This window comes from Solea senegalensis, unplaced genomic scaffold (assembly GCF_019176455.1).
Source record: "Solea senegalensis isolate Sse05_10M unplaced genomic scaffold, IFAPA_SoseM_1 scf7180000012729, whole genome shotgun sequence".
In the NCBI taxonomy this organism is placed as follows: Eukaryota; Metazoa; Chordata; class Actinopteri; order Pleuronectiformes; family Soleidae; genus Solea; species Solea senegalensis.
The window spans coordinates 49,657-71,064 of record NW_025320680.1 but is presented as its reverse complement, the minus strand read 5'-3'; the positions used below and the strand labels follow the sequence as shown (position 1 = coordinate 71,064).

Here is a 21,408-nt window from a genome sequence, read left to right as displayed (position 1 = left end):
TATTCTTGGATTTCTGTTTCATTAATAGTGTAAATTTATCTTAATCACAGCATTTCCTTTTATTTTTGTTAGCAAGAAATTTGTCTTCTCTCAGATTAAGCCTCAGCTCATGCTGACGATATTCTGCGTCGTCCTTTGATTTTGGATCTGTGATTCCTGAAAATGTTTAAATGTTAATTCCGGCCTCTTCGGCTTCATCCTGTCCATCCATTTAGCTGTAGCTTTCCTCTTACCTCTGTATGTTTCCACTGCTTGACATTAGATTCAAAAAAAGAAAAAGGAACCCCACAAAGGCAGCCAGACATATCCAAAATATTATAACAATTGTGTCTGAAAGGGAAGAGGAAAAGTTCTGTGACCTTCATGTGACATAAAACCAAGACAAGATTATAGAACACATAAAAACTTACATTTGTTGTATTTCAGCTTGCTCTCATCTACAATCACAGGATCAATGTAATCATAATAATATTCCCATTCATAGGAAACGGTGCTGTTAGAGTTCTCCATCAACGGCATAATTTACTTTAGGAGTAAAGAAAAGCTGTGACATGAAAAAAATGCCATCTGCAGAAAGTTGATCGAGTTTATATCAACATGAAGTCAGTGAAATAAAATAACACATCATTTAAACATATTATCTAGTTAACAAAAAAAACCTACCCGAATATAAAAAGCGTCTGACTCCAACTGGTCGCCCCATTCAAATGATAGGAAGCAAATTTTCCTATAGCAGTGAATGCAGCATTACGTCATGACGTCACGCGTCAAAGTACGGGGCGGGGAAGAGGAGACATTCCTAACATAGCAGATTGTCAGGACGCGGCGAGATTAGCATGCAATCGACGCTCGTTGTGTTTTTGTTATCTCTATGACTCCACAAAGTTATGATTAGGAACATTAATTAGGTATACACGACCCCGAAACCACAAAACAATAAAGCAGTATGGATGCAGTGAACGCGTTCAACATGGAGGTAAAGTTTGTTCATGTTTTAGCCAAAGAGCTCGCCGTGCGTGCTACACGATTGCTAAAAATATCGATTGATTTAAATACCGTTTTACTTTGTATTTGCATTACTTGTATACAGCTGCAATTGTGAAGTATCTGTGGTCTTAATTTGAATGGTGGCCGTTGAAGACGTAGTAAACCACGATTTGGCTTCGATTTGTTACATCGCTGAGCTCCACGGATTAGCATGTACTCGTTATCTTATAAGGCCTTTGATGTTGGTGCCTAGCTAACTGTCAACTTCATCGTTTGAGACCACGATAAAAAACACACTACAGACTCGCATAATAGTATAATTCGTAGCGTAATTCGTAGCGTTTAATAACAGACTCGATAGGGTAAGCGAATTAAATGAGTTATTGTGTCAATGTTATGTTTGAGTCGCCACGTTTAATGCTAAGAGCTAGGCGCTAGCAACTCAAATGACGAGATAAACGTCTTAGTGTCTTATTGTCCAATTGTTAGTTGATTTGTTGTTTAACTTATCTGCGTTTCTTGAGTTTGTGTAAGGTTGGGATGTAATTTAAATGGGACTGTTGGATTAAAAGTTACATTTCAATTACGTGCTGCATAAGCATGTGTACGACGACTCTATTAAAACTACCGTAATGTTCTGTGTTTACGAAAAACGCAAACTTTGATGGAAACACAATGTCAAAATTTGCCCATTAACTGTGACGTTGGTATTGTTCAAACACACTGAGTTGCAACGCATTTTGTATTTCTTATTTCAAATTAGTGTAGAAAGAAAATGCTGTTTTATAAAGTGTTTCTGACCCTCAACTGTTGCTTTCCCCTTGCTATCGGCAGATTGCAAGTATTGCTCTTGTGGAACCACTGTCATTAAAGAGTCAACATTTAAGTCAATATTTGTGACCTTTTATACGGGTTTTGTTTGTTCGGTGGTCAATATATGATGTAGAATTTTTTAATCCGAATATGTGTGTGTGTGTGTATATATATATATATGTATGTATATGTGTATGTGTATATATATATTTATGTGTATGTATATTTATGTCAAAGTCAAAGGACGCACACATCCATTACTTTTAAACATTCTGTAGAATGCTTATGGTTTGTGTTCCTAATCTGCATTTTGTGTCACGGTTGCTGTGCACTTGGCCAGTGAATACATGCTGGCCATAATATGTTAAGTAAATATGTGGTGAACTGAATATCCAAAACCATAATCTTCAAATACAATTTTGCATTTGAAATGCCATTTATCAAGTTTAGTGAACTAAAGTGTGCAAATTTGAAAATGTAAAAAATACATGATTAAGTGATAGAATAGGCAAACATTTATCCAGATTGCCTGACACTTAATGAATAATTGGTCCGTCTCTAATTTCTGTTTATTGCACATTGCTTGATATTTATATACACATGGTGTACGAGGCAGTTGGTCAGTCTTCACATAAACAGACACTGAGATCTTGTGAGATTGGGGACAGTTTGTAAATTAATCTGTGGACTTTTACATTGATGAAAGACAACACTATGGTTGTCACTAGTGAAGAATGGTGGATGTAGCAGATGGTGTGTATACTTTAGCTTTGTATGGTGACTGTGCTGCAAATCGTATGACGGTGATAATGTAAAGCAGTGTTTTTGATTGGATTCTTTTTTTCAAATCCATCAGTTGTTCTCCATGATTGACCTGAAGCCTCCCATATCCCGTGCTAAAATGATGTCTGTAACCAAATCAGCCATCAAAGCTATCAAGGTAAAGTCAATGTTGTTATCAAGGTGACTGTCACATGAAGGTGTCATTTCTTTTCAAATGTCATCTTTAGCTGTTTCATGTTGTTGTTTCAGAATAACAATGTATACCCACAATTTATGAATATGGGCTTTGTGATGAGAAGAGAACATGACAATTACTTTCCCAATTTGTCCTCAATTCTGCTTTCATCATACAAACATCATAAACTTTTTTGCCAGATGAAGTGCTGCTCACTGAGTGGAAATGTCTAATATTATGTCAGATGACCCTTTTAATATTTTTAAGTGGCAGATTTATTATTTGTGATGCTGAATTTAATAAGAAAAAACATGTTAGTAGTAGTTTTTGGTATTTAAGATCCTTATGATTATACCAGGTACGATTAAAATATTATGTGATATGTTTTGACTGTTATTTTCTGTCTTTCCTTAGCTTTACAAACACGTTGTCCAGATTGTTGAAAAGTTCATTAAGAAGGTAGGTACAACACAGCTGCTAACCATTTGTTATTCATTGTCGTGTTCTTTACAAATTTTGGATGGACCTAAAGCAACACAAATACATTTTCAATTTGTTTTTCCCCCATCAGTGCAAGCCAGAATTAAAGGTTCCTGGTTTATATGTGGTTGATTCCATTGTTCGACAGTCGCGCCATCAGTTTGGTGTCGACAAAGATGTATTTGGACCAAGATTCTTGAAAAACTTCACAGATACCTTCCAAAATCTTTACCATTGCCCAGAGGATGATAAGGTACATACAAGTTGTGGTTTTAGTGTTTTATATGAATGGTATACATTATATAAACCATGTCTCAAGACACTGAAATTGTATTTTTCCCTCTGTGTATAACTCAGAACAAAATCATACGTGTCCTGAACCTATGGCAGAAGAATGGTGTGTTTGATATGGACATTATTCAGCCTCTTATGGATATGGCTAATGATGCAGTTTTGCCTCCCCCTGCGCTGGAAGGTAGACATATCACAAGTGTTTGCAACTTTGTTTCTAATTGGCGATGTAATTCCACTACTGCGTGATTAACTGTGTGTTATTTTTCTTGTATTTGAACAGTACCTGCTAACCCCCAACCACAGATGCAGGCTCCTATCACTAGTGCCTCCGCTGTGCCGCAGTTATCCACTCCTGATGCCTTAGCTGCAGTGGCACAGCTGTTTCAGTCCCCCCATGGTCAGGAGGTAAGCAATTAATTGGTATTTGTTCCAGCAGATCTGCTTAACATGAGTACACTCGTGCGACTGATTTAACAATAGGTAAATCGTTATTTAAATTCTGAACAACTCCCCCCGACCACTCTAGTTGCAGAGGATGCTCCAGAATTTCCAGCAAGCTGATAAAACTCTGGCGGCCACCGAAACAAACAACACAACCCCACCTCAGATGCCCGTGGCCCAACTCAACCCATACAGTGCACAGACAGAAAAGAAAAGCTCATTTGCTGAGGTAATGATGTAGTTCAGTGTCTCAACATAACCCACGTTGGACATATGCAATTTCATTTTCTAATTAACTTCTCTGTGGAAAAAAACAACTTGATTTCCTCAGAAACTTTTGGATCGTTTTGACTATGATGATGAACCAGAAGATATAACTCCTAAAGAACCAAGCATCCAGGCACAGTGAGTTTTGTGTCATTTGTTTATGGTAGTGCAGTGCAACAACACCTGTTTATAGGTTGTCACTGTATTTCATCAATGCAGATATGGTATGCTGATGGTATTTACTATCAGTAAATTGTGTTATTTTATTTGTAGGTTTGTAACACAAAGTCAATGTTGTTGTTGTTTTTTATTTTACCATTACAGATTCACTCCCGAAAAGACATTTGTCCAGTTTCCTGGTCAGATGCCCAACACAGAGAATGTTTATCCACATATGATGGGACAGACTGATGGCATAGAGGTATCAGCATGTCAAGGCTTTCTATCATAACACAACTAACAGTCAAAGATAGCAGTTGTAATGTATTTTATTATTTTATATTTTCATTGTCCCTGTGGTTTCGGTTTATAACTATTTTTCTTTGGCTGATCTTTTTTTTTTTTATGTCATCTCCTAGCATGGTGGAAGGATAAGTCCTGGTGAACATCGTTTAATTCCAGATGGATACCATTCCAGAGAAGAGGCTTATTCACAGTCACAGGTAAATATTCAAACACAATTTATGATTATCTTATTGAATGTTGCCTTGGCATTTGAATGCCAACCTTTTCCCATGAGTTCATTTTCCTTAGTTAGTTTAAGTGACAGTGCTATGGTGGCCATAATTGGTGTATTGTGCCACATTTGAAACCCCTGGCATGGTAACCTCTGCTCATTAATTTGAGGGGGAACAAAATTAACCTGTTATGTCATGTTATAGGCAAATTCAAGAGAACATTCCAGACACGAGGGTAGAAACAGAGGCCACTATGGCAGGAGAACGCGATCCAGATCTGCTTCCAGGTAAGGAGTTCCAGGTTGTTACCTCCCACATTGAATACTGCAACTCACTCCTCTTTGCCTCACTTTCTTCAATAAAATCCAACTTCCAGAATGCAGCTTGTCCAGAATCACATCACCCCTGTGCGACACCTACAACAGCTCTCAGTTTAATTCTGCTTAAGTTATACAACTCTCCTTTCACTTAAAGGTTCAATATAATCTCACACCCCATACCTTTACAACGTCCTCCACACCTACTGTCCTATTACTCCCTCCTCCACCCGCATTAATACGTCTATTGTTTTTTTTGTAGTTTGTTGTATCAAAAAGTCTATTGTTGTTGTTGTTATTATCATCATCATTATTATTATTATTATTATTATTGTTATTATTGTTATTATTATTATTACTCTTCCAAATTTCTCTGTTCAGGTTTGCATTTTCCTTTTCAAAATGTTCAAACGGTTAACCTGCCTCTTTCGAATTGCATTCCTTGGTGACACTGTGTTAAACCATGTCTTCCAGATCTCCCAGGAGAAGAAGATCCAGATCTTCGTCTCGCTCAAGAAGGTCACGGCATAGGCGGTCTCGTTCTCGCTCCAGAGAACAACGGTGGGGATCTCGCTCTCGTTCCCAGGACAGGATTGAAAGAGAGAAGGACAGAGAACGCAGACAGAAAGGTCTTCCCAGCATAAAGGGCCACACACTTAACGGTAGGCGCTATAACAAAAACAAACCTGTGAATGTCATCTGTCACATGACTGTATTCAAGTTGCCGCTACAGTTTCTGTTGCTTTAACACCTACACTGTAATTACAAAAGATAGATATGATCATTTGAAATGGCATTTGTTTCTTTATACCTGTAGCAACACCAACCATTACTACTTAATTGTATGATATTATATATATACTGTATCTTGGGACAGTTGCATTGAAAGTGAAGTAAAAGGTGATAAAAAGGTGACAGATGGTGAATGTGCAAGGTAGCTATCGTGTGCAAAAACATGTAGTTAAATAAACAGGTGAATGTTTGAGCACTACTACAGGTTTTGCTTGTAGTACTCATTAATCTTCACATACGTGTTTACAATGTCCCTTCCTAGCACGTGACTAAGGTAACTGTATATCTGAGGTTAATGAGCAAAGTCCTTTTGTTGTTGTTTGTGGTCAGTGTTCCTTGTAGAGCTGCTGTGAACAGATGGTAACAAAGAGATTAAAAGATTTCAATTAAACAAAATCCATTTTAGGAAGATAAATGGCAGAAAAAGATTGCTTTGACAGGTGCAGGGCCCTGAACGGTTGTACTGATTCTTGAAATGAATCATGAGTTTGTTTCGGGTATAATGTAATAAGATACGGCGCCATCTTGTGTTTCCCTTAAAAGTTTGGTGTGCTTGCAATGAAGTGGATTGATATTACAAACGCTACCTATGTTAGGCAATAAGAGAAAACACTTTGTTTCACTGTGAAGTAATTAAGAACATAGCTCAGTGTCCACTAAAAGGTACACTTTGGTTCAGTTTGATAATTCATGCAGTGACATTTCTATTGTCAAACGATAATAAGGGCACCAAAATAACTGAGCTTTACCATCTTGGTTATGGCATTGTTTTGTTTGGGTATCAAGCACAGTGGTTTGGCTCCCACAGGGTGGAGGTGAATACACTGCACTCTGTTAATTTGTTGACAGTCAATTTAGTCTAGTCAGTTTTTCAGTGCAACCTACTCTTAAACAAAGCTTGTCTTCTTCTTGTGGTAGGTATTGGTAACCACATGTCCAGAAGAAACAACATGGATGTTCTCGATTGTTGCCGTTGTGTTGCTTTCTTTGTTTCTGTGTAACTTATTGGCAATCTACAATGTGCCACGCTGGTGTAACGTAATGTTACTTGCATAGATGATAGATATTTGGTTAATAACAATGGGTCTGGAAATGTAATTCAAATGAACCTAGTAGATAGATGTCACTACACAGATGTGAAGTTTATCAGGTGTATATCCATATAACAAATTGAGTATGATGAGTTCCTATGTGCACACTAAAACTGCATTTAATTTTTAGTTTGTAGCACTACGCTTTGGGTTGGACAGCTGGACAAGAAAACCCAGCAGTCCGATGTGATGTGCCTGTTTGAAGAGTTCGGACAGATTGAGTCCATCAATGTAAGTACAGACATTTCTGTTAAAAACACTCGTACTACTCCATAACTTGTAAATAATGTCATCCTTTAATTTAACTGTTTTTGTGTGTTCAGATGATTCCTCCAAGGGGCTGTGCCTATATTGTTATGGTTCACAGACAAGATGCCTATACAGCATTGAAAAAGCTCAGTAGGGGGTCGTACAAAGTCCACCAGAAACCAGTCAAGGTACATGTTCTTTTTTTTGCACGTTGTTTTTATCTTTCTATTATACATGTGCATATAACTTATGACCTAATGTCATTATTCCCAGGTGGCTTGGGCATTGAACAAAGGTATAAAATCGGCACTTAAAAAGTTCTGGGATGTGGAGCAAGGCGTTACGTGCATTCCTTGGAGCAAAGTCAAAGTCGACGAGTTGGAAATCTATCGTGAAGGGGGTATGCTGGACACGGAGACATTAAATCCAGGTAAATACTAGAGATAACTTCACTACAGAAAACTGCAAATATCGCAGTAGCATGAACAAGGTGCACCTGCTGTGCGTAGTTTTCCTCATGGTGTCATTTTGTTTTGTCCTTTTTATACACAGAGTGGAATGTTGCCAAGGACATCAATAGGCAGACAGCTGTAAATGGAGCTTTGGAAAGTGTGCCAGCAGATGGAATGGTCACTGCTCACATTCAGGTACTGCTAATACAGTCTTATTACAGCTTACTTTCTTTAATAGGTAACACTTTAATTATTCAAGTGTTAAAATTTTGGTTTAATGGCCTTGGTGTAAAAAGATTACTTCACAAATCTTTCTGTGGAGGACAAAAGGAGAATAAATTACTGTTCCATATGAGTAGTGGAGCTTATCTGAAATTATGTTATTAGTAGTGTTGATCTAATCGTTTAATTGTTTAATGACCAACATTTGAAGTGAAAAAACCCCAAAACGGAGCAGTTGAAATGACAATTCGCAGGTTCTGCTGTGATACAGAAGAATAGTCGACAGTGCAGTCAAAGGTCAGACATTAATTGCATATGGCCTTGTGTATTAACCTAAAAACCCACTGCGGCTTCTATCTCAAGCCCTTCACCTGTTGTATGAAATGTGCTATATAAAATTATTAAATTATGGATTGATCATCCACTAGCCTTCTTAGTACAAACGACACTCAACAGACATGATCCCAAGGCCAAGATAAAACTCAATCTGCAGTCATACCTGATCTCATGAGCTCAATATATCATAAGTGCTGTTACAGACACTTTAAATGGCGCATACATGCTGATTGATAACACAGGCAAATTATTAGTATATATAATTAAATGAATGTTGTCATATTTACTAACTTAAATGCTGACAAAGCAGAAATATAAAGATTTTCAGATTTCCGGGTTCCAGATAATGTCATTTCAGTGTATCATGCATATTATATTATACATTTTTTTTACCACATAGTACAGAGAAGAGAAGTGCTCAATATTTGTTTTCCTTCTGTTCCTAAAATTCAGCAAAAGCTCTCAGACAGGCTTACAAAAACCATAGTATGTGACAGATGTAGGATAATCATGTTTCAGAGAGCTGTGTTGAACATAGAGAGAAATAAATCTACATGTGTGTCTTTAATGTCAGATCACTCAATAATGGCAGTTGCCAACATGTCACTCACATCACACTGTTTCCCATGAGGTTTGCTACAGAGTCACCAAATGAACAATAATAAATCGTTTTATTTGGTGATTTCTGTCCAGTTTGCCACGAGTCAGATAAGCTCCTCTGCTGATTGCCATTAAATTCAACAATGCTTTCCTATTCTTCCTTTTTCTTTGCTAGATATTTCTATCTTCACGTTCACACAGTAACCTTGTATTGTGTGGTTTAATTTATTCAAATAAAGTGGGTAATACAACAACTTTAATTACTGTGTTTAGAGGGAAGAATTTCTGTCGGTCTTTTCTCTTGTTTTCACAAAGTAAGCTCCAGCAGTCGAAATTTCTGGGCTTGGCAAAATTATCAGGACCTGTGTATGACATTGTGTTCACATTTTATCATCAATAGTTAACATCTACAGTTGTTGACAACACAAAACATGGGAATAAAAATATTTAAATGAGTCATTAGATGGATCGGCCTCTGGAGGGTCTGTTTTTTTTTGTTGAAATGGGTTTGAAGAAGGAATATGCAAAATCATAATGAGCTTCCAGTAATGATAAATTTGATAAAATAAAAACCTCCAATGACAGCATGCTAAACTAATGGTACTAGCTGTGTGCAGCGTAGCACACTGAGCAGGTTAGGGAAAATTCCCTTGGAGGAAAAGTTGCTTATATCTCAAGTTCTACGTTATCTGACCCTGGGGTTCTGGTGGGACGTAAAGGTCTGATCGCATCTTCACACTAGGAGTGTCAAAGGGGGAGACCAGGTAAGCCACTAGCACTGTTAGCATTTTGTGCTAAATGTGGGGCTAAACCAGCCAAGGCGAATTAGTATTTAATATTAGTAACTGAGAGTATTTCTTATCCAAACTGTGGCATGGTCACAAAATTGTTTATTTAAAATCAAATTACACCCGTCACTCCTGAAGCGGTGCATCAATATTTTAAACTTGCACTTTGTATACCTTTATTTTTACTGGACAAGGAGCTAAAATTTGCACTTTGATTTAAATAATACGGTTAAAATACGTTAATATGTGTTTTTTTTTATTCATAAAAACTTGCGGTTCTTTGTGTGCTTCCTGTTTCCTATAATCCTAAATGTGTTACTAAATTAATCTTTGAATTAACCCTAACCTGTTTGGCAAATGAGTGTCCTATGTTTGTCAGTTAAACTTTCTACATGGAGACACACTATTTAAAGATGGAAAACTATTCATATACGTTTAACTATAATTTGTGTATGATTTTTAGATGTATACACCTTAATCTTAACTTAAAGTTTGCAAATTTGTCCAAAAAAAATCTCCCACAGCGAAAATCTGTGGGTCCTTACACAGTATTTTGGTTTTTGGTTATTTTGGAGTCAAGAAGTTAATAAATTAGGGCTAAAAAAATGAGACAAAATGTGTTTGACCAAATGTGGCTCTTGTTCCAAAAGCCTTTCTGCATACTACATGCAGTATGATACAGTTGTTGCTGATTTTGACTTTTAATGTTTTACAATTACACTCCACACGTTTCATTTATCACAGTGATTGTCTTGACTCCAATGAATTGGCGGACTCTGTCATGTTTGGTCCTCGTTGTTGGAATACATACAATGGAGCTTGAACTTGAAGTCATCTCAGCACACTAATATAATCCAAACATTTGTTTTGAATATAACACTGAAGCAAAAGGGAACAGCAAACGTTTTGTTGTCAAAGCAAAACCACATTGCAAGTGTTATTTATCTACAGCAAAAAGGCAACTGCACCATTTTCTAATTACTTCACACTAAACTATATAAAGTAGATATTGAAGCAAAATGTATCGGTACAATTTTTTTCAAGGGGACACTTGTTTCTTGCTATTTTGTCTATGTCTTCCTGGTTTTCTATTTCCCCTCTAATTCTGTAGGATCTTGCAGAAATCTGCTCTTGTCAGGCTTTGAAATCTTAAGTTTTTTTTATTTGGGTCCAATCTCTGGGCTCTATGGCTCCAATCTCTCATACCCACAATCTGATCACTTTTTAGATGTTAGTTCTCTGTATCCAATACTTGGCATTCAAAAAGTGGCAACTACAATTCTTTTTATCAGCTTTTTTCTATGAAAGCATCTAATTTCTTTGGTAGCTACCTCTGTATATAATGGTTAGTAACCTTACTAGATAAATATAATATGTCGTAAGATGACCATGTTTGCTCAGAAGGCATTGTTGGAGAAGCCTCAGAATACCCATACCTATTGTTTCAATCATCAATGCGTATCAATGCTCCACAAAAGCTATAATTTCAACTCCTTTTCCCCCCTGGACTAGCAATCTGTACTTTGATGGGCTCCTGTGTCTCTATGACATGTCTGGTGTGTGGTACGGTTGTCAAATGACAAGCGTAACATGACGTGGGCTTTGTATGTTGCGCCCAAAAGGACGGCGTTCCACTGTCGGTCATCTTCAAGAACAGCACAATGGAGGAAAGAAGTGGCCGAGGAAGGAAAAGTGTCAAGGAAAAACGCATGAACATGCAGTTGAATGGAGGTGTTTTCAGCTGACATCTGTTCAGCACACAGGGTTGACGGAGCTTCTTTATTTTAATCTCTTTAATCAGACAGAAAAAAATACAGTGAACAGCTGCATTCTCTTCCAGTATCGGAAGTAATTTAAATTCGAAAGCTAAATGTTCAAATTGTAAAAACTTTCCTTAGTGTTTACAGGTTTCTTCACCTGAATTTGCAGAATAGAGCATCAGATAGTCTTTCATTTCTAGGTGATTGAAGACATTTTTCTTCACAAGACCAACCACATACTTAACTGTAGCTGGCTCATTTAAAAAAAAAAAACAGTATATTTTGAATACTTTTCAAGCATAAACTGGCCCTTAAATGGAGGTGATACTGTGATAAATCATTCTACAGTGTTCTCTGTCTCAAAAGAACATAAAGACATCTACAGATATGTGAGCACACTGAAGTAAACCCCAATTTCACAAACTGGGTTGTATGATACTGCAATTAAAGGTTCAACAGACCATTAAATATCAGAATGCAGTGATAGTGAGCCGTTCACGCAGGGACCATGTATCAGAGTGCCTCTTTGATTATTCTGGAGCCTATTTTATACAGTGTCTTGTAATAAAGAGGACAAAGAGAGTTCAGTAATTCAATAATCAATTATTGAATCAAGGACAATTGCGAACACTCAATCATCCCATATAGGAAATACTCAAAAGCAGAAAATGCAACCCAGAGTAGCTGCTAGTAATGCCTTTGTTCTATAGGACATTTTGTGCCTGTATTCATATCACTTTGCACTTTGAATCTCTTTCATTTTGAGTTCTATGAACTTCCAGGACTTTATTGAAAATAATAGACAGTAGATGACCTGTTAAATATAGCAGCTTTCTGTAAATAAGAGATTATGACCTACATTTTGCTATTAAGTATATTTATATATTAATGTCCATCACTTTGTTAGTTAATTTCTCTTTTGAATATTTTTTTTTAAATAGTTACATATTCATGTTAAGTACCATAGGAGACAATTTGATATACTTTGTCTCTGAATCGATTTTAGATGTCAAAATCTAGATATAGAATCAGCTACGACGTTCAAGCCACCGGGCTGTTTTTGTAACTGAAGGGTTGCCGTGGTATCTGCCATTTAAAATTTAAAATTACTGGTACATTTGCCTCACTGCCTCTGCCAGTTTATTTTTGTTCCTGTTGAGCAGCTGGGTGCCATCTCCTTCCTCAGGTAAACGTACACGCGCATCAGACCACCCAGGTTATTGAACTGAAAACATAATGTACCAGTGTGTGCTTCCATCTGCTTCGTGGCCCAGGTCCTATGTTTAAATGACACTTTTGGCAGTGGCCCGTGTTTTCTGATTGGTGTTTTGAGAGCTTTTATTATCAATGAGGTTTTCAGCAGTTGGTGTTACACAGGTTTCTGTGGGGCTGGACCACATAGGCCAGCCTTTGCTCCTGTTGCTGGTTCATCAGTTTCACTTAACTGGGCCATTTTATTGGTGCTAGGCTGGAGCAGGGTTACTGGCACAGTGGCACCCACCTGAACTGCTGGTTTGCTTTGATCCAGCTCTCTCACTATTTTGCCCCTCTAAGACTGTTTTTCATGTGCTCATTGTCCTATACCCACAGGTGCCATTTTGGCAAGGTAATATCAGGGGTTTTAACTTTGTGGCTGATTTGTACAAATTACCATATATTATAATAACTTTTATACTTTAAGCTTTTCCAATCAGTTGTAACCATATATTATATATATTAGATTGGCTGATTAGCTCATTTACATCCTTTAGTCTGCTACAAGTGACAGTTTTTGTCGAAACCATATTTACATTGCATGAGAAGACCTGAAGCCTCCCTCCAACATGTACTTAGGATCAGGTTGAGATCGCTCAGTCATTAACATGGATGTAACGTAAAATGTGAGCAGTCTTCTCCTTTCAGTCAATTTCCTGTGAAAAGTCATTTCAAGGGAAGAGGAACTCTTCTTCAGTCACGTAACACAACAGTGGTCTATTCAAGTGTGGAGAACGCCGGGCTCACGTGAGGCATCACACAGGTAAGTGACATACAAAAACATCTCTGGATATTTGGAGTCCTGCTTTTGGATGAGACTGTGGGAAGGTTCAAAGGTAATGAAAGGCTCATTCCAAAACAAAATAGAACCTTTTAGGTTTTTTTCTCAAGGCTGTTATGTTATAGGACGCTGCCTCATTACTTTTTTTTTCATGTCCTATGAGTGGCAGGCATAAAGAAAGAACAAACCAAATTGTGTTGTGTGAAAGCCTCGAGTTGATCAAGGTTTTGAAAGATTCAATGTCCAGCTGGTTGTTTCATAGTGTTTTCCTCAGTGAATTCACACTGTGCAAATGAAGCAGCTGTTATCCTGCATTTTCTGCAGATGGAATAAAACACCAGGGTAAGAGATTGCTGTTTTGCCTTTATCAAGGTGGTTTGAAATTTTAATTTTTTTTTCTGTTTTGTCTGTTATTGGTAAACGGCACCAAATGATCTGCCCATAGACAATTAGGTGCCCTTTGTGATTTGAGGTCCAGTTTGCAAGATTCATTGGCATCTAATGGTGAGACACTAGAATGCAACAAATGGACGACTAGGCTCACTCCTCCGCTTCTCAAGTGTGTTGGGTAGTTGGGGTGGCTGCCATATTTATAAGAAGTGAAAAAAGTATTCTTTGGAAGACAATGGGGAAGTAAAAATATATTCAATAGCCACCAGGGGGCGACTCATTTGGTTGCAAGATGTCTGTTTGAATGGATATCTGAGAAAACAAGCATCTCCTTCTCACTTGATTTTGAGTTTCAGGTCTTCTTCAGCTGCAAACAATGCCAAGCTAAACAGAAGTGCAGGTTCTGAGAGGTGTGGTCATGACTGGTCGCTAATTAGGTCCAAGCTTTTCACCATAATTTGCCTAACCTTCAAGGTTATGAAAACCAAACTTAAGGTGTGAAGCCAAAGGTTCTTTTGTTGGTGGCAATATGCAACTACACCTCTAGGTGCCCTTAAATTCAATAATCTGGTTCCTTAAATTCTCCCGCCGTCAGTTTAAGACAATTGTAGGCATCAATTCTCATCCCCTCCCTTCATCAAGGTTAGCCAAGTGAGTTGACAACCTTAAAGCCACTATATGTAAGATTTTATTATTTCTAACTTCCAGCTATAGTGCCCTTGGTGGCACTTTAAGAACAGGGCTCCTGTGTACAACTGTACATTGCCTTTGACAATTTATTAGATTGGGTAAATTATATGGAAACTTAGGTGATTTTTCGCAAGAGTTTTTACTTCAACTTAGTTTAACTCATTGGAGTTGATGGCTGGCAGCCAATTGAAATGTTAAGGCCAATTATTATTAATTTTTTTTTCAGATATTCAAGGTCCAATGTTTGTTTTTGCAATCGCTTGAAAAGAAAAACTTGGATTATAAAAGCCTTTCTTTTTCTTTTTAATCCAAGCAAGTCCTTGCTTTACTGAGGCTGCCATTTTGTGCAGCCATGTTTCTACAGCAGCCCAACCAGAGCATGTGTTTTGCCTTTTAAAGTGGAAGTTTCAAAAAATATATATAAATTAGCAGCTTGTCTGGTATGCAGAGGCCACCATAGTTCCTGCACATACTTGGGAAAGGAAGGGGTGAGTGGAGGGGTCCTCTTTCAACATTAGATGTTGGTCATTTTTATACACTGCACCTTTAAGTTTAATTTTGTTTTATTTAATACATGTTTATGAATTTGGTTAGTCAAGAAATGTCCCTCTTTTTTTCTCTCATTTCAAATGTTCTGAATAAGTGCCTCTGCATGCACTTCTAACAGCCTCTAAAGGTTGCTTAAAATTGACCCAAGTCCGTTTTGAAACAGTATATATTCAACTTTTTTCTTATCTTTTTAGTTATGTAGAGAGAGAGAGAGCATGTTTGTATGTGTTTGGCATAATTCCTTAAGGGGACCAAAACCCTGTCCTAATGAGGCAAAACCACGTTTTGGAGGCACGTGAGGGCTACAATTAAAAGTTTCGGTTAGGGTTAAGTCATTAACTGATTATTGTTCAGGTTAAGGCTTTTTTAAGGCTATCCTTAACAACATGCACAGCAAATGTGTGTGCATGTTATGTACATGTTGTGTACATGACTAGCAGAAAACATACTGAACTCAGGTGCAGTAATATTACTAAATGGCATTATATCCTGCACATTTCAAGTTTTTTTCCCCCAAAGCATTTATTTTATATAAAATAGTGCAATGATGAAAATAACAATTACGTGGGGGATAATGATAATGTTAGTTATATTAACAAATGTCATTTATTCATTTATAAACTGACCAAATTACACACTTTTTAATGTATATTTCATGTTTATTTGATTGGCACAGATACAACATACAAGAACAAGAAGGTTTTTTAGAGGACAAATCTTTACAGTAGGGATGTTTTGCAGTAGCAGGTCATATAGGTGACGTCTAAAGTGAAACAGGATGTGGCATCCTTCATCATTTACATGATTTATGCCATGATCTGTTGACTTTGTAGTCAGTGTCAGTGTCAGTTTTTTTTTGTTTTTGTTTTTTCCCATACACAGAGTTTTACTATATACTCTTCTGTGACTTGGATTTATTCATAGCTTTAGAGTTAAAATTAAAAATTGAGCACTTAAATTAACATTAAATTAACAAACTCAAATGAATATGTCGTACAAATTGTATCATTTTAAATTGTGCTGTTATGTACTACAATGTTAATTTATCTCCTTTTAGATGCCACATTAGGACCTAGATTAACTTAACTAGTTTCTGTTAACATCTGAGAAATAGTTCATGATTTTACTGCGTAATTTACTTCAATAATAACAGCTACAGTCAGACAGTAATGTTGATAATCTGTTCTTTATAGTTTTATTTGTATCTTTTTTTTACAAAACTACATTTTATTTTTGACATTATGGTATACTGTTTACTTGTATAGAATACATTTTATAAATGACTATTAGTCGCAGACTATGACATTCACACCTGTAAATACTTCAGAGTCTTATTTTGTGACAGTTTTATCCGGATTTTATTTATTGTGTCATTGTTCTGGGATCTGCTCCTCAAAGGTCCTTTATGAACAATATTATTATTATTATTATTATATAATATGATGACATAAGTATAGTCATGTCATGGTTTGGAATGCATGTTGAGTGGATGAAAGTTATATTGCAGCATGGGAGGAGAGGAAAACTTCTCTTCATTATTGTCATGTGCGTCAGAAGGAAACGTCAAATGTAAATTAACAAAATGTTCTCACGTTGCCAAGTTAAGTTCAATATAAAGTTGGTGTTAGTTTCGTTGCAGTACGCCCATATTTTGTCTGTTCTTGTAGTAATCTACTCTTTAGGACCTTTACTTGCATAAACGCTGACCTTGTCGGGGGCCAGTAGTCCTCGTGGAGACCATGGGACCTGGTCCTAATGAGAGGAGCAGGAAGTTTAGTGCTAAGATTTTTGAATTGTGGTGTTAAATGGTTATGGTTCAGATATGGGCTAAGAATACATTATGTACACTTGACCTGGAAGCAAAGTCCTTGTGGTTTGTTTGCAGGAAACAAGTCACTTAAAGTAAGAGAAAGCCCTTATTTCCATTACATAAGTACAGTACATAAGTAAATTGCTACAGGTCCAACAAAATAGCAGAAGCCTCTTACATAGTGCAAATAACACAGAATAAAAAAACCCACAATAGATCTAATGTAAAAAGAAATTAAGAGTATGTAATTGCATTTAAGATGTATATACTGCAAAACAGTGCTTCATGTGTCCTTACATTTCACATGACTTTTATTGCACAAGAAGGGGGAGGTGGTGAGTGATGTGGTCAGTGTAAGTGGGGCTGTAACTAAGGATTATTTTCACAATTGATTCATCTGATTGATTAATTAACTATTTTCTTGATACATGGGATCCTTTTTTTTGGTCCACAAAATGTCAGAAAATGCTGAAAAGTGTTGATCAGTATTTCCTAAACCTCTTCGAAGGTCTTATTTTGTCCACAGACCAAAGTGTATCCGTTTATAATGATTTTTTTGTTATATGGAAATTAAAGAATCCAGAGATTATTCTCATTTAAGAAATTGAAAACTCAGAACGCCTGTTTTAATTAATCAAGAAACAATCAAACTGAGTATTACTTCAGTGACATTAATATTCCATTCATTGATTAATGATTGTAGCTCTGTGTGGATTCAGAGTGGTTATGGCTTTTTGAAAGATGCTGAAAGTCCTTCATGTTCTCAGTTTTCTGAAACGTTTTTCTTGTTTGGGGAATATTATAGGAAATAGATTACTTTTAGATGTATTAATCTACTTCAAGTGTGTGTGTGTGTGTGTGTTCCCTTCAGTAGTCACCAGCAGCTGCACCAAATAAAACTCCCCTGTTTTTCTAATAATATACTGTATATCCCTCCCATAAAGGAAAATATCCTCTTGTACAGACTGACTGCGTGTGTAAACAGCTGTGTGTGCAGTTGACCCGTCTACAAGAGGCGTTATTAGACATGAGACGTGGTTAATGTCGAGGGATTTGAGTCTGGACATTGTGGACATTTGTTGTTGCAGCAGGACATTTTCTGGATGAGACGTGGGTATCATCTGGCTTGAACATGCCGTACATAAAAGTGTACAATCACTTGATTGTTTGAGTAGTTTTTACCCCACAATTAGCCTTTTATATCTACAGTATAGTATATTATGTAGGCCACCATTTTGGTCCACAGAGAACAAACTAAACATCCTTTGTCAGACTTTATGGTAACTGAAAGTGACACAGCTGTAACTGACATCCAGGGCCTTTCTGTTTGGACTTTGTTCTCCTTGTGTGTGTGTGTGTGTGTGTGTTTTCACAGACTTCCTCCCATAGAATAAAAACATGCAGAATGGGGATGTGGTTAACTGAAGTCACAAAATTGTACAACATTGTAAAACTATTGACCCTTGAGAGGATAAAGCTGTAAAAGAAACTTCTGTCAGTGGTGGTTATACACCGACTGTCTCATATACACACAGTTGAAGTCAGTGAAGAGTTTTGTGTATTATGAAGGAAGAAAAAATACTCACATACTGAGCAACAATTAATAGTGTTTTTCGTCCAATTAAAACAAACCCATTTTTCCCATTAAATGTGGATATTTTCTGGGTTCTTTGCTCCTCTGAACAAAGTAATTGTTAAAGCAGAATAATTTAATCACAGGTTAATCAATTATGTAAATAATTGTTATATATGCTGTTTGTGAGCGTGATGTTTGGATTTTGGGTCAAAATTAACACTCTGTATGTGGGTGGTAAGTCCTACCGTAGAAATGTCTGGAATCTGAATTTATATATACGGAATCCCTTTTTTTCACTTACCTCTTTTATTTAAAATTAAATATGATTTTACATAAAGAAAATGGACAGTAATTGAGCCCCTCATTCTGACTGGGTGACAGTTTTTGTCTTTTTAAAACTAGCCTTTTCTTCACCTGACTTTTGATTGAGTGTCATAATCCTTTTATTTGTCCATTTGTTTGAACCTTTTGCTTTGTTTTACCGCTTGATGCATCATTTTATTTCCACCAGCTTTATTCGCATTACAACACATTTTTTTAATTATGTTCGGTATTTTATACGTTTACATTTTAGACAGTTATTTTAGCGTTTTAGCTTATCGTCTGCCAAATGACTCAACATTTACTTTCTTATGCAGTATTTTGGCTTATTTTACCGGCTTTATTTAACCAGATGATACTGTCTGTAGTACACATGAAAATAACATTGTAGTCAAGGTTATTTGCTGTATTCCCAACTTGTTTTCATTATTGTCTTTTGTAATATATCATCTTATGCCTTTATTGTTTTTGTCACTGTTTGTGATGTACTGGCGACCTGTCGAGGGTTTACCCCGCCCTTCCCCCCCGTGTCAGCTGGGATTGGCACCGTGACCCTCATGTGGAGGATAAAGTGGTAGAAGATGAATGAATGAATGTTTCCTACCTTTTTCAGCCGATTTCATCAATTCATATATCGAATTGTGCAGCTTGTTTAGAACAGTTTATTTAGTGATGAAGTGAGTGGCTTCATTACAGCAGTGTTGTACATGAACAGTTAACATCATCAGAAGAAAGAGTCTTGTTTTTACTGTGATCTGATATTGAAAGATGCACATTATATAAAATAAATAAAGACTGTCACGTCACACTAAGTCTGCAGTCGTTCTTAAGAGTGTGTTTGTCTACATTATCGCTGTGTGCACGTCATATTTGACTCTGCAGTATGGTTATAAATAATATTGTCTCCTGAGGATTATTGGGGGATTTCTGTAAAAAACAACATTATTTTTTATCTTCACACATGGAAAACAAAACCCAAATGAGTTGAGATCAAAATGTGTTTTTTGTGCTATGAAGCTAACTGATGTTAATTCAGTTTCTGCCTGTTTAATTTCACTCCTTTGTTCCTCATGCTGTTTTAATCAACTGGGATGCCACTGTGTTTCTTTGTCTTCCAGGTGCCGCCAGTGGTTCAACAGGTAACACCTATTGGAAGCCCTCCTGCTTTTCCTGGCCCCGTCGTGCTTTCTCCTACAGCCATGCCCGCAGGAGGAGCCCCGTTCATCCCCACCGAGTTTGACACTACAAAGATGCCACAAGGTAATATTTTTATAGAAGGACAATACTGAGTAATAATTAGATTACATTGAAAAAATGTTTTTTTTGCACCAATATCTACTAAAAAGCCATATTTTTTCCTTTTTGCAGTAGCAACAAGTGTACAATCTCCAGAGGACTCCATCACAGAATCTAAAATAGACAAAGGCCCACCCTCAGATGGAGGCAAAGACAACCAGCTGGGCTCACCTGTGGCACCGGTGCTGAATATGCGCGGCCCAGCAGCAGTCATGCAGGGTCCCAGACCAGGCATGCCTCCTCTGCAACCTCCTCCTAACATGCCAAATCCTCACCTACCACCACCACCATTCCTCTCAGCTCCAAACATGCCACATATGCCCCCGCAAATGCTGCCTGGAGGACCCATGTTTGCACCAGAAAGGTTCAGAATGCCCATCTCTTTCTCTCCTCGTGGACCTCCTTTCCATCGACTTCCCTCCATTAGACCCGAGGTCATGGGTGAAAGGGATGGAAGGCTTTTCCCTAATGGGAGGCCAGCATTTGGCCCACCTTTCCTAAGAGGAAGGTGGTAGAGTTTAGCCTGGACCTGAGAGGAGTAAGGACTGTTCTCACACATGCATCACAACTGTCGATGCCGAAGCTTTTGTTCAGACTTTATTTGACGCCACCAGAACCTTTTTTGTACTTAGGAAACAAACAATGACAAACAAGACGAGTGTTTTGAATGTCATTATCCACGTTATTTTCTCCTCAACAGGGAAGAGACTGTGCTGTAAATAATACATGTGCTTGGAACTGTTTGTATATTTGAAGTTGTGTAGTTTATTAATCAAGTCAGTAATCTTGGTAGTTTTCTTTTTTATTAAGAACAGGGGTAGTATGTATTTTTGAGCAAATTCCCTCATGTGAGTGTTGTGTAGGGAAGGAGACTGTAAAAGAAATCTATAATTCATACATTTGTGGTATTTTTTATTTAGTAAAAGTCCTTATATCACAGGTTGATCATCAGAGACAGTTGATTTCATTTGAAGCAGAAGAGGTTTCCATGCCCTGCCAGTAGAGGGAAGAATAATGCCGGTTACCGAGGCCAGCCTCTGTTGTATGTTAAGATCACACCTTTTCGATCATGCAGAGTGAATATTAAAAAAAGGACTACCATTTAATGATACGTGTTTTTCATTTTTACCCATAATCATAATGTTTTTGAAGAAAATCACATGTAGCGTAGCTTTTCTCGTGTGGAGGAACTTTTGTGACCTGCATTTTGTTTTTAT

The 21,408-nt window shown here is 37.1% G+C and overlaps 1 protein-coding gene across 1 annotated transcript; it reads left to right on the top strand.

Moving 5' to 3' along the window:
- The first annotated feature begins 774 nt into the window (after positions 1-774).
- Positions 775-21,297, top strand: LOC122759968 (SR-related and CTD-associated factor 4-like). The gene is made up of 18 exons (XM_044014996.1): positions 775-976; positions 2,657-2,740; positions 3,173-3,217; positions 3,330-3,491; positions 3,596-3,713; positions 3,813-3,937; positions 4,059-4,202; positions 4,305-4,378; positions 4,565-4,661; positions 4,819-4,902; positions 5,122-5,204; positions 5,709-5,896; positions 7,248-7,348; positions 7,441-7,554; positions 7,640-7,796; positions 7,919-8,013; positions 20,014-20,155; positions 20,264-21,297. Exons 1-18 carry the CDS (start codon positions 947-949, stop codon positions 20,704-20,706), a joined length of 2,286 nt encoding a protein of 761 aa, XP_043870931.1. The 5' UTR covers positions 775-946; the 3' UTR covers positions 20,707-21,297.
- Positions 21,298-21,408: the final 111 nt, after the last annotated feature.

Bases quoted from the DNA above. Each gene is read 5' to 3' on its own strand.
- LOC122759968 (XM_044014996.1), top strand. From the start codon at position 947: ATGGATGCAGTGAACGCGTTCAACATGGAG. The intron at 2,741-3,172 runs GTAAAGTCAATG...GTCTTTCCTTAG, and splicing joins CAGCCATCAAAGCTATCAAG to CTTTACAAACACGTTGTCCA. The intron at 3,492-3,595 runs GTACATACAAGT...TGTATAACTCAG, and splicing joins ATTGCCCAGAGGATGATAAG to AACAAAATCATACGTGTCCT.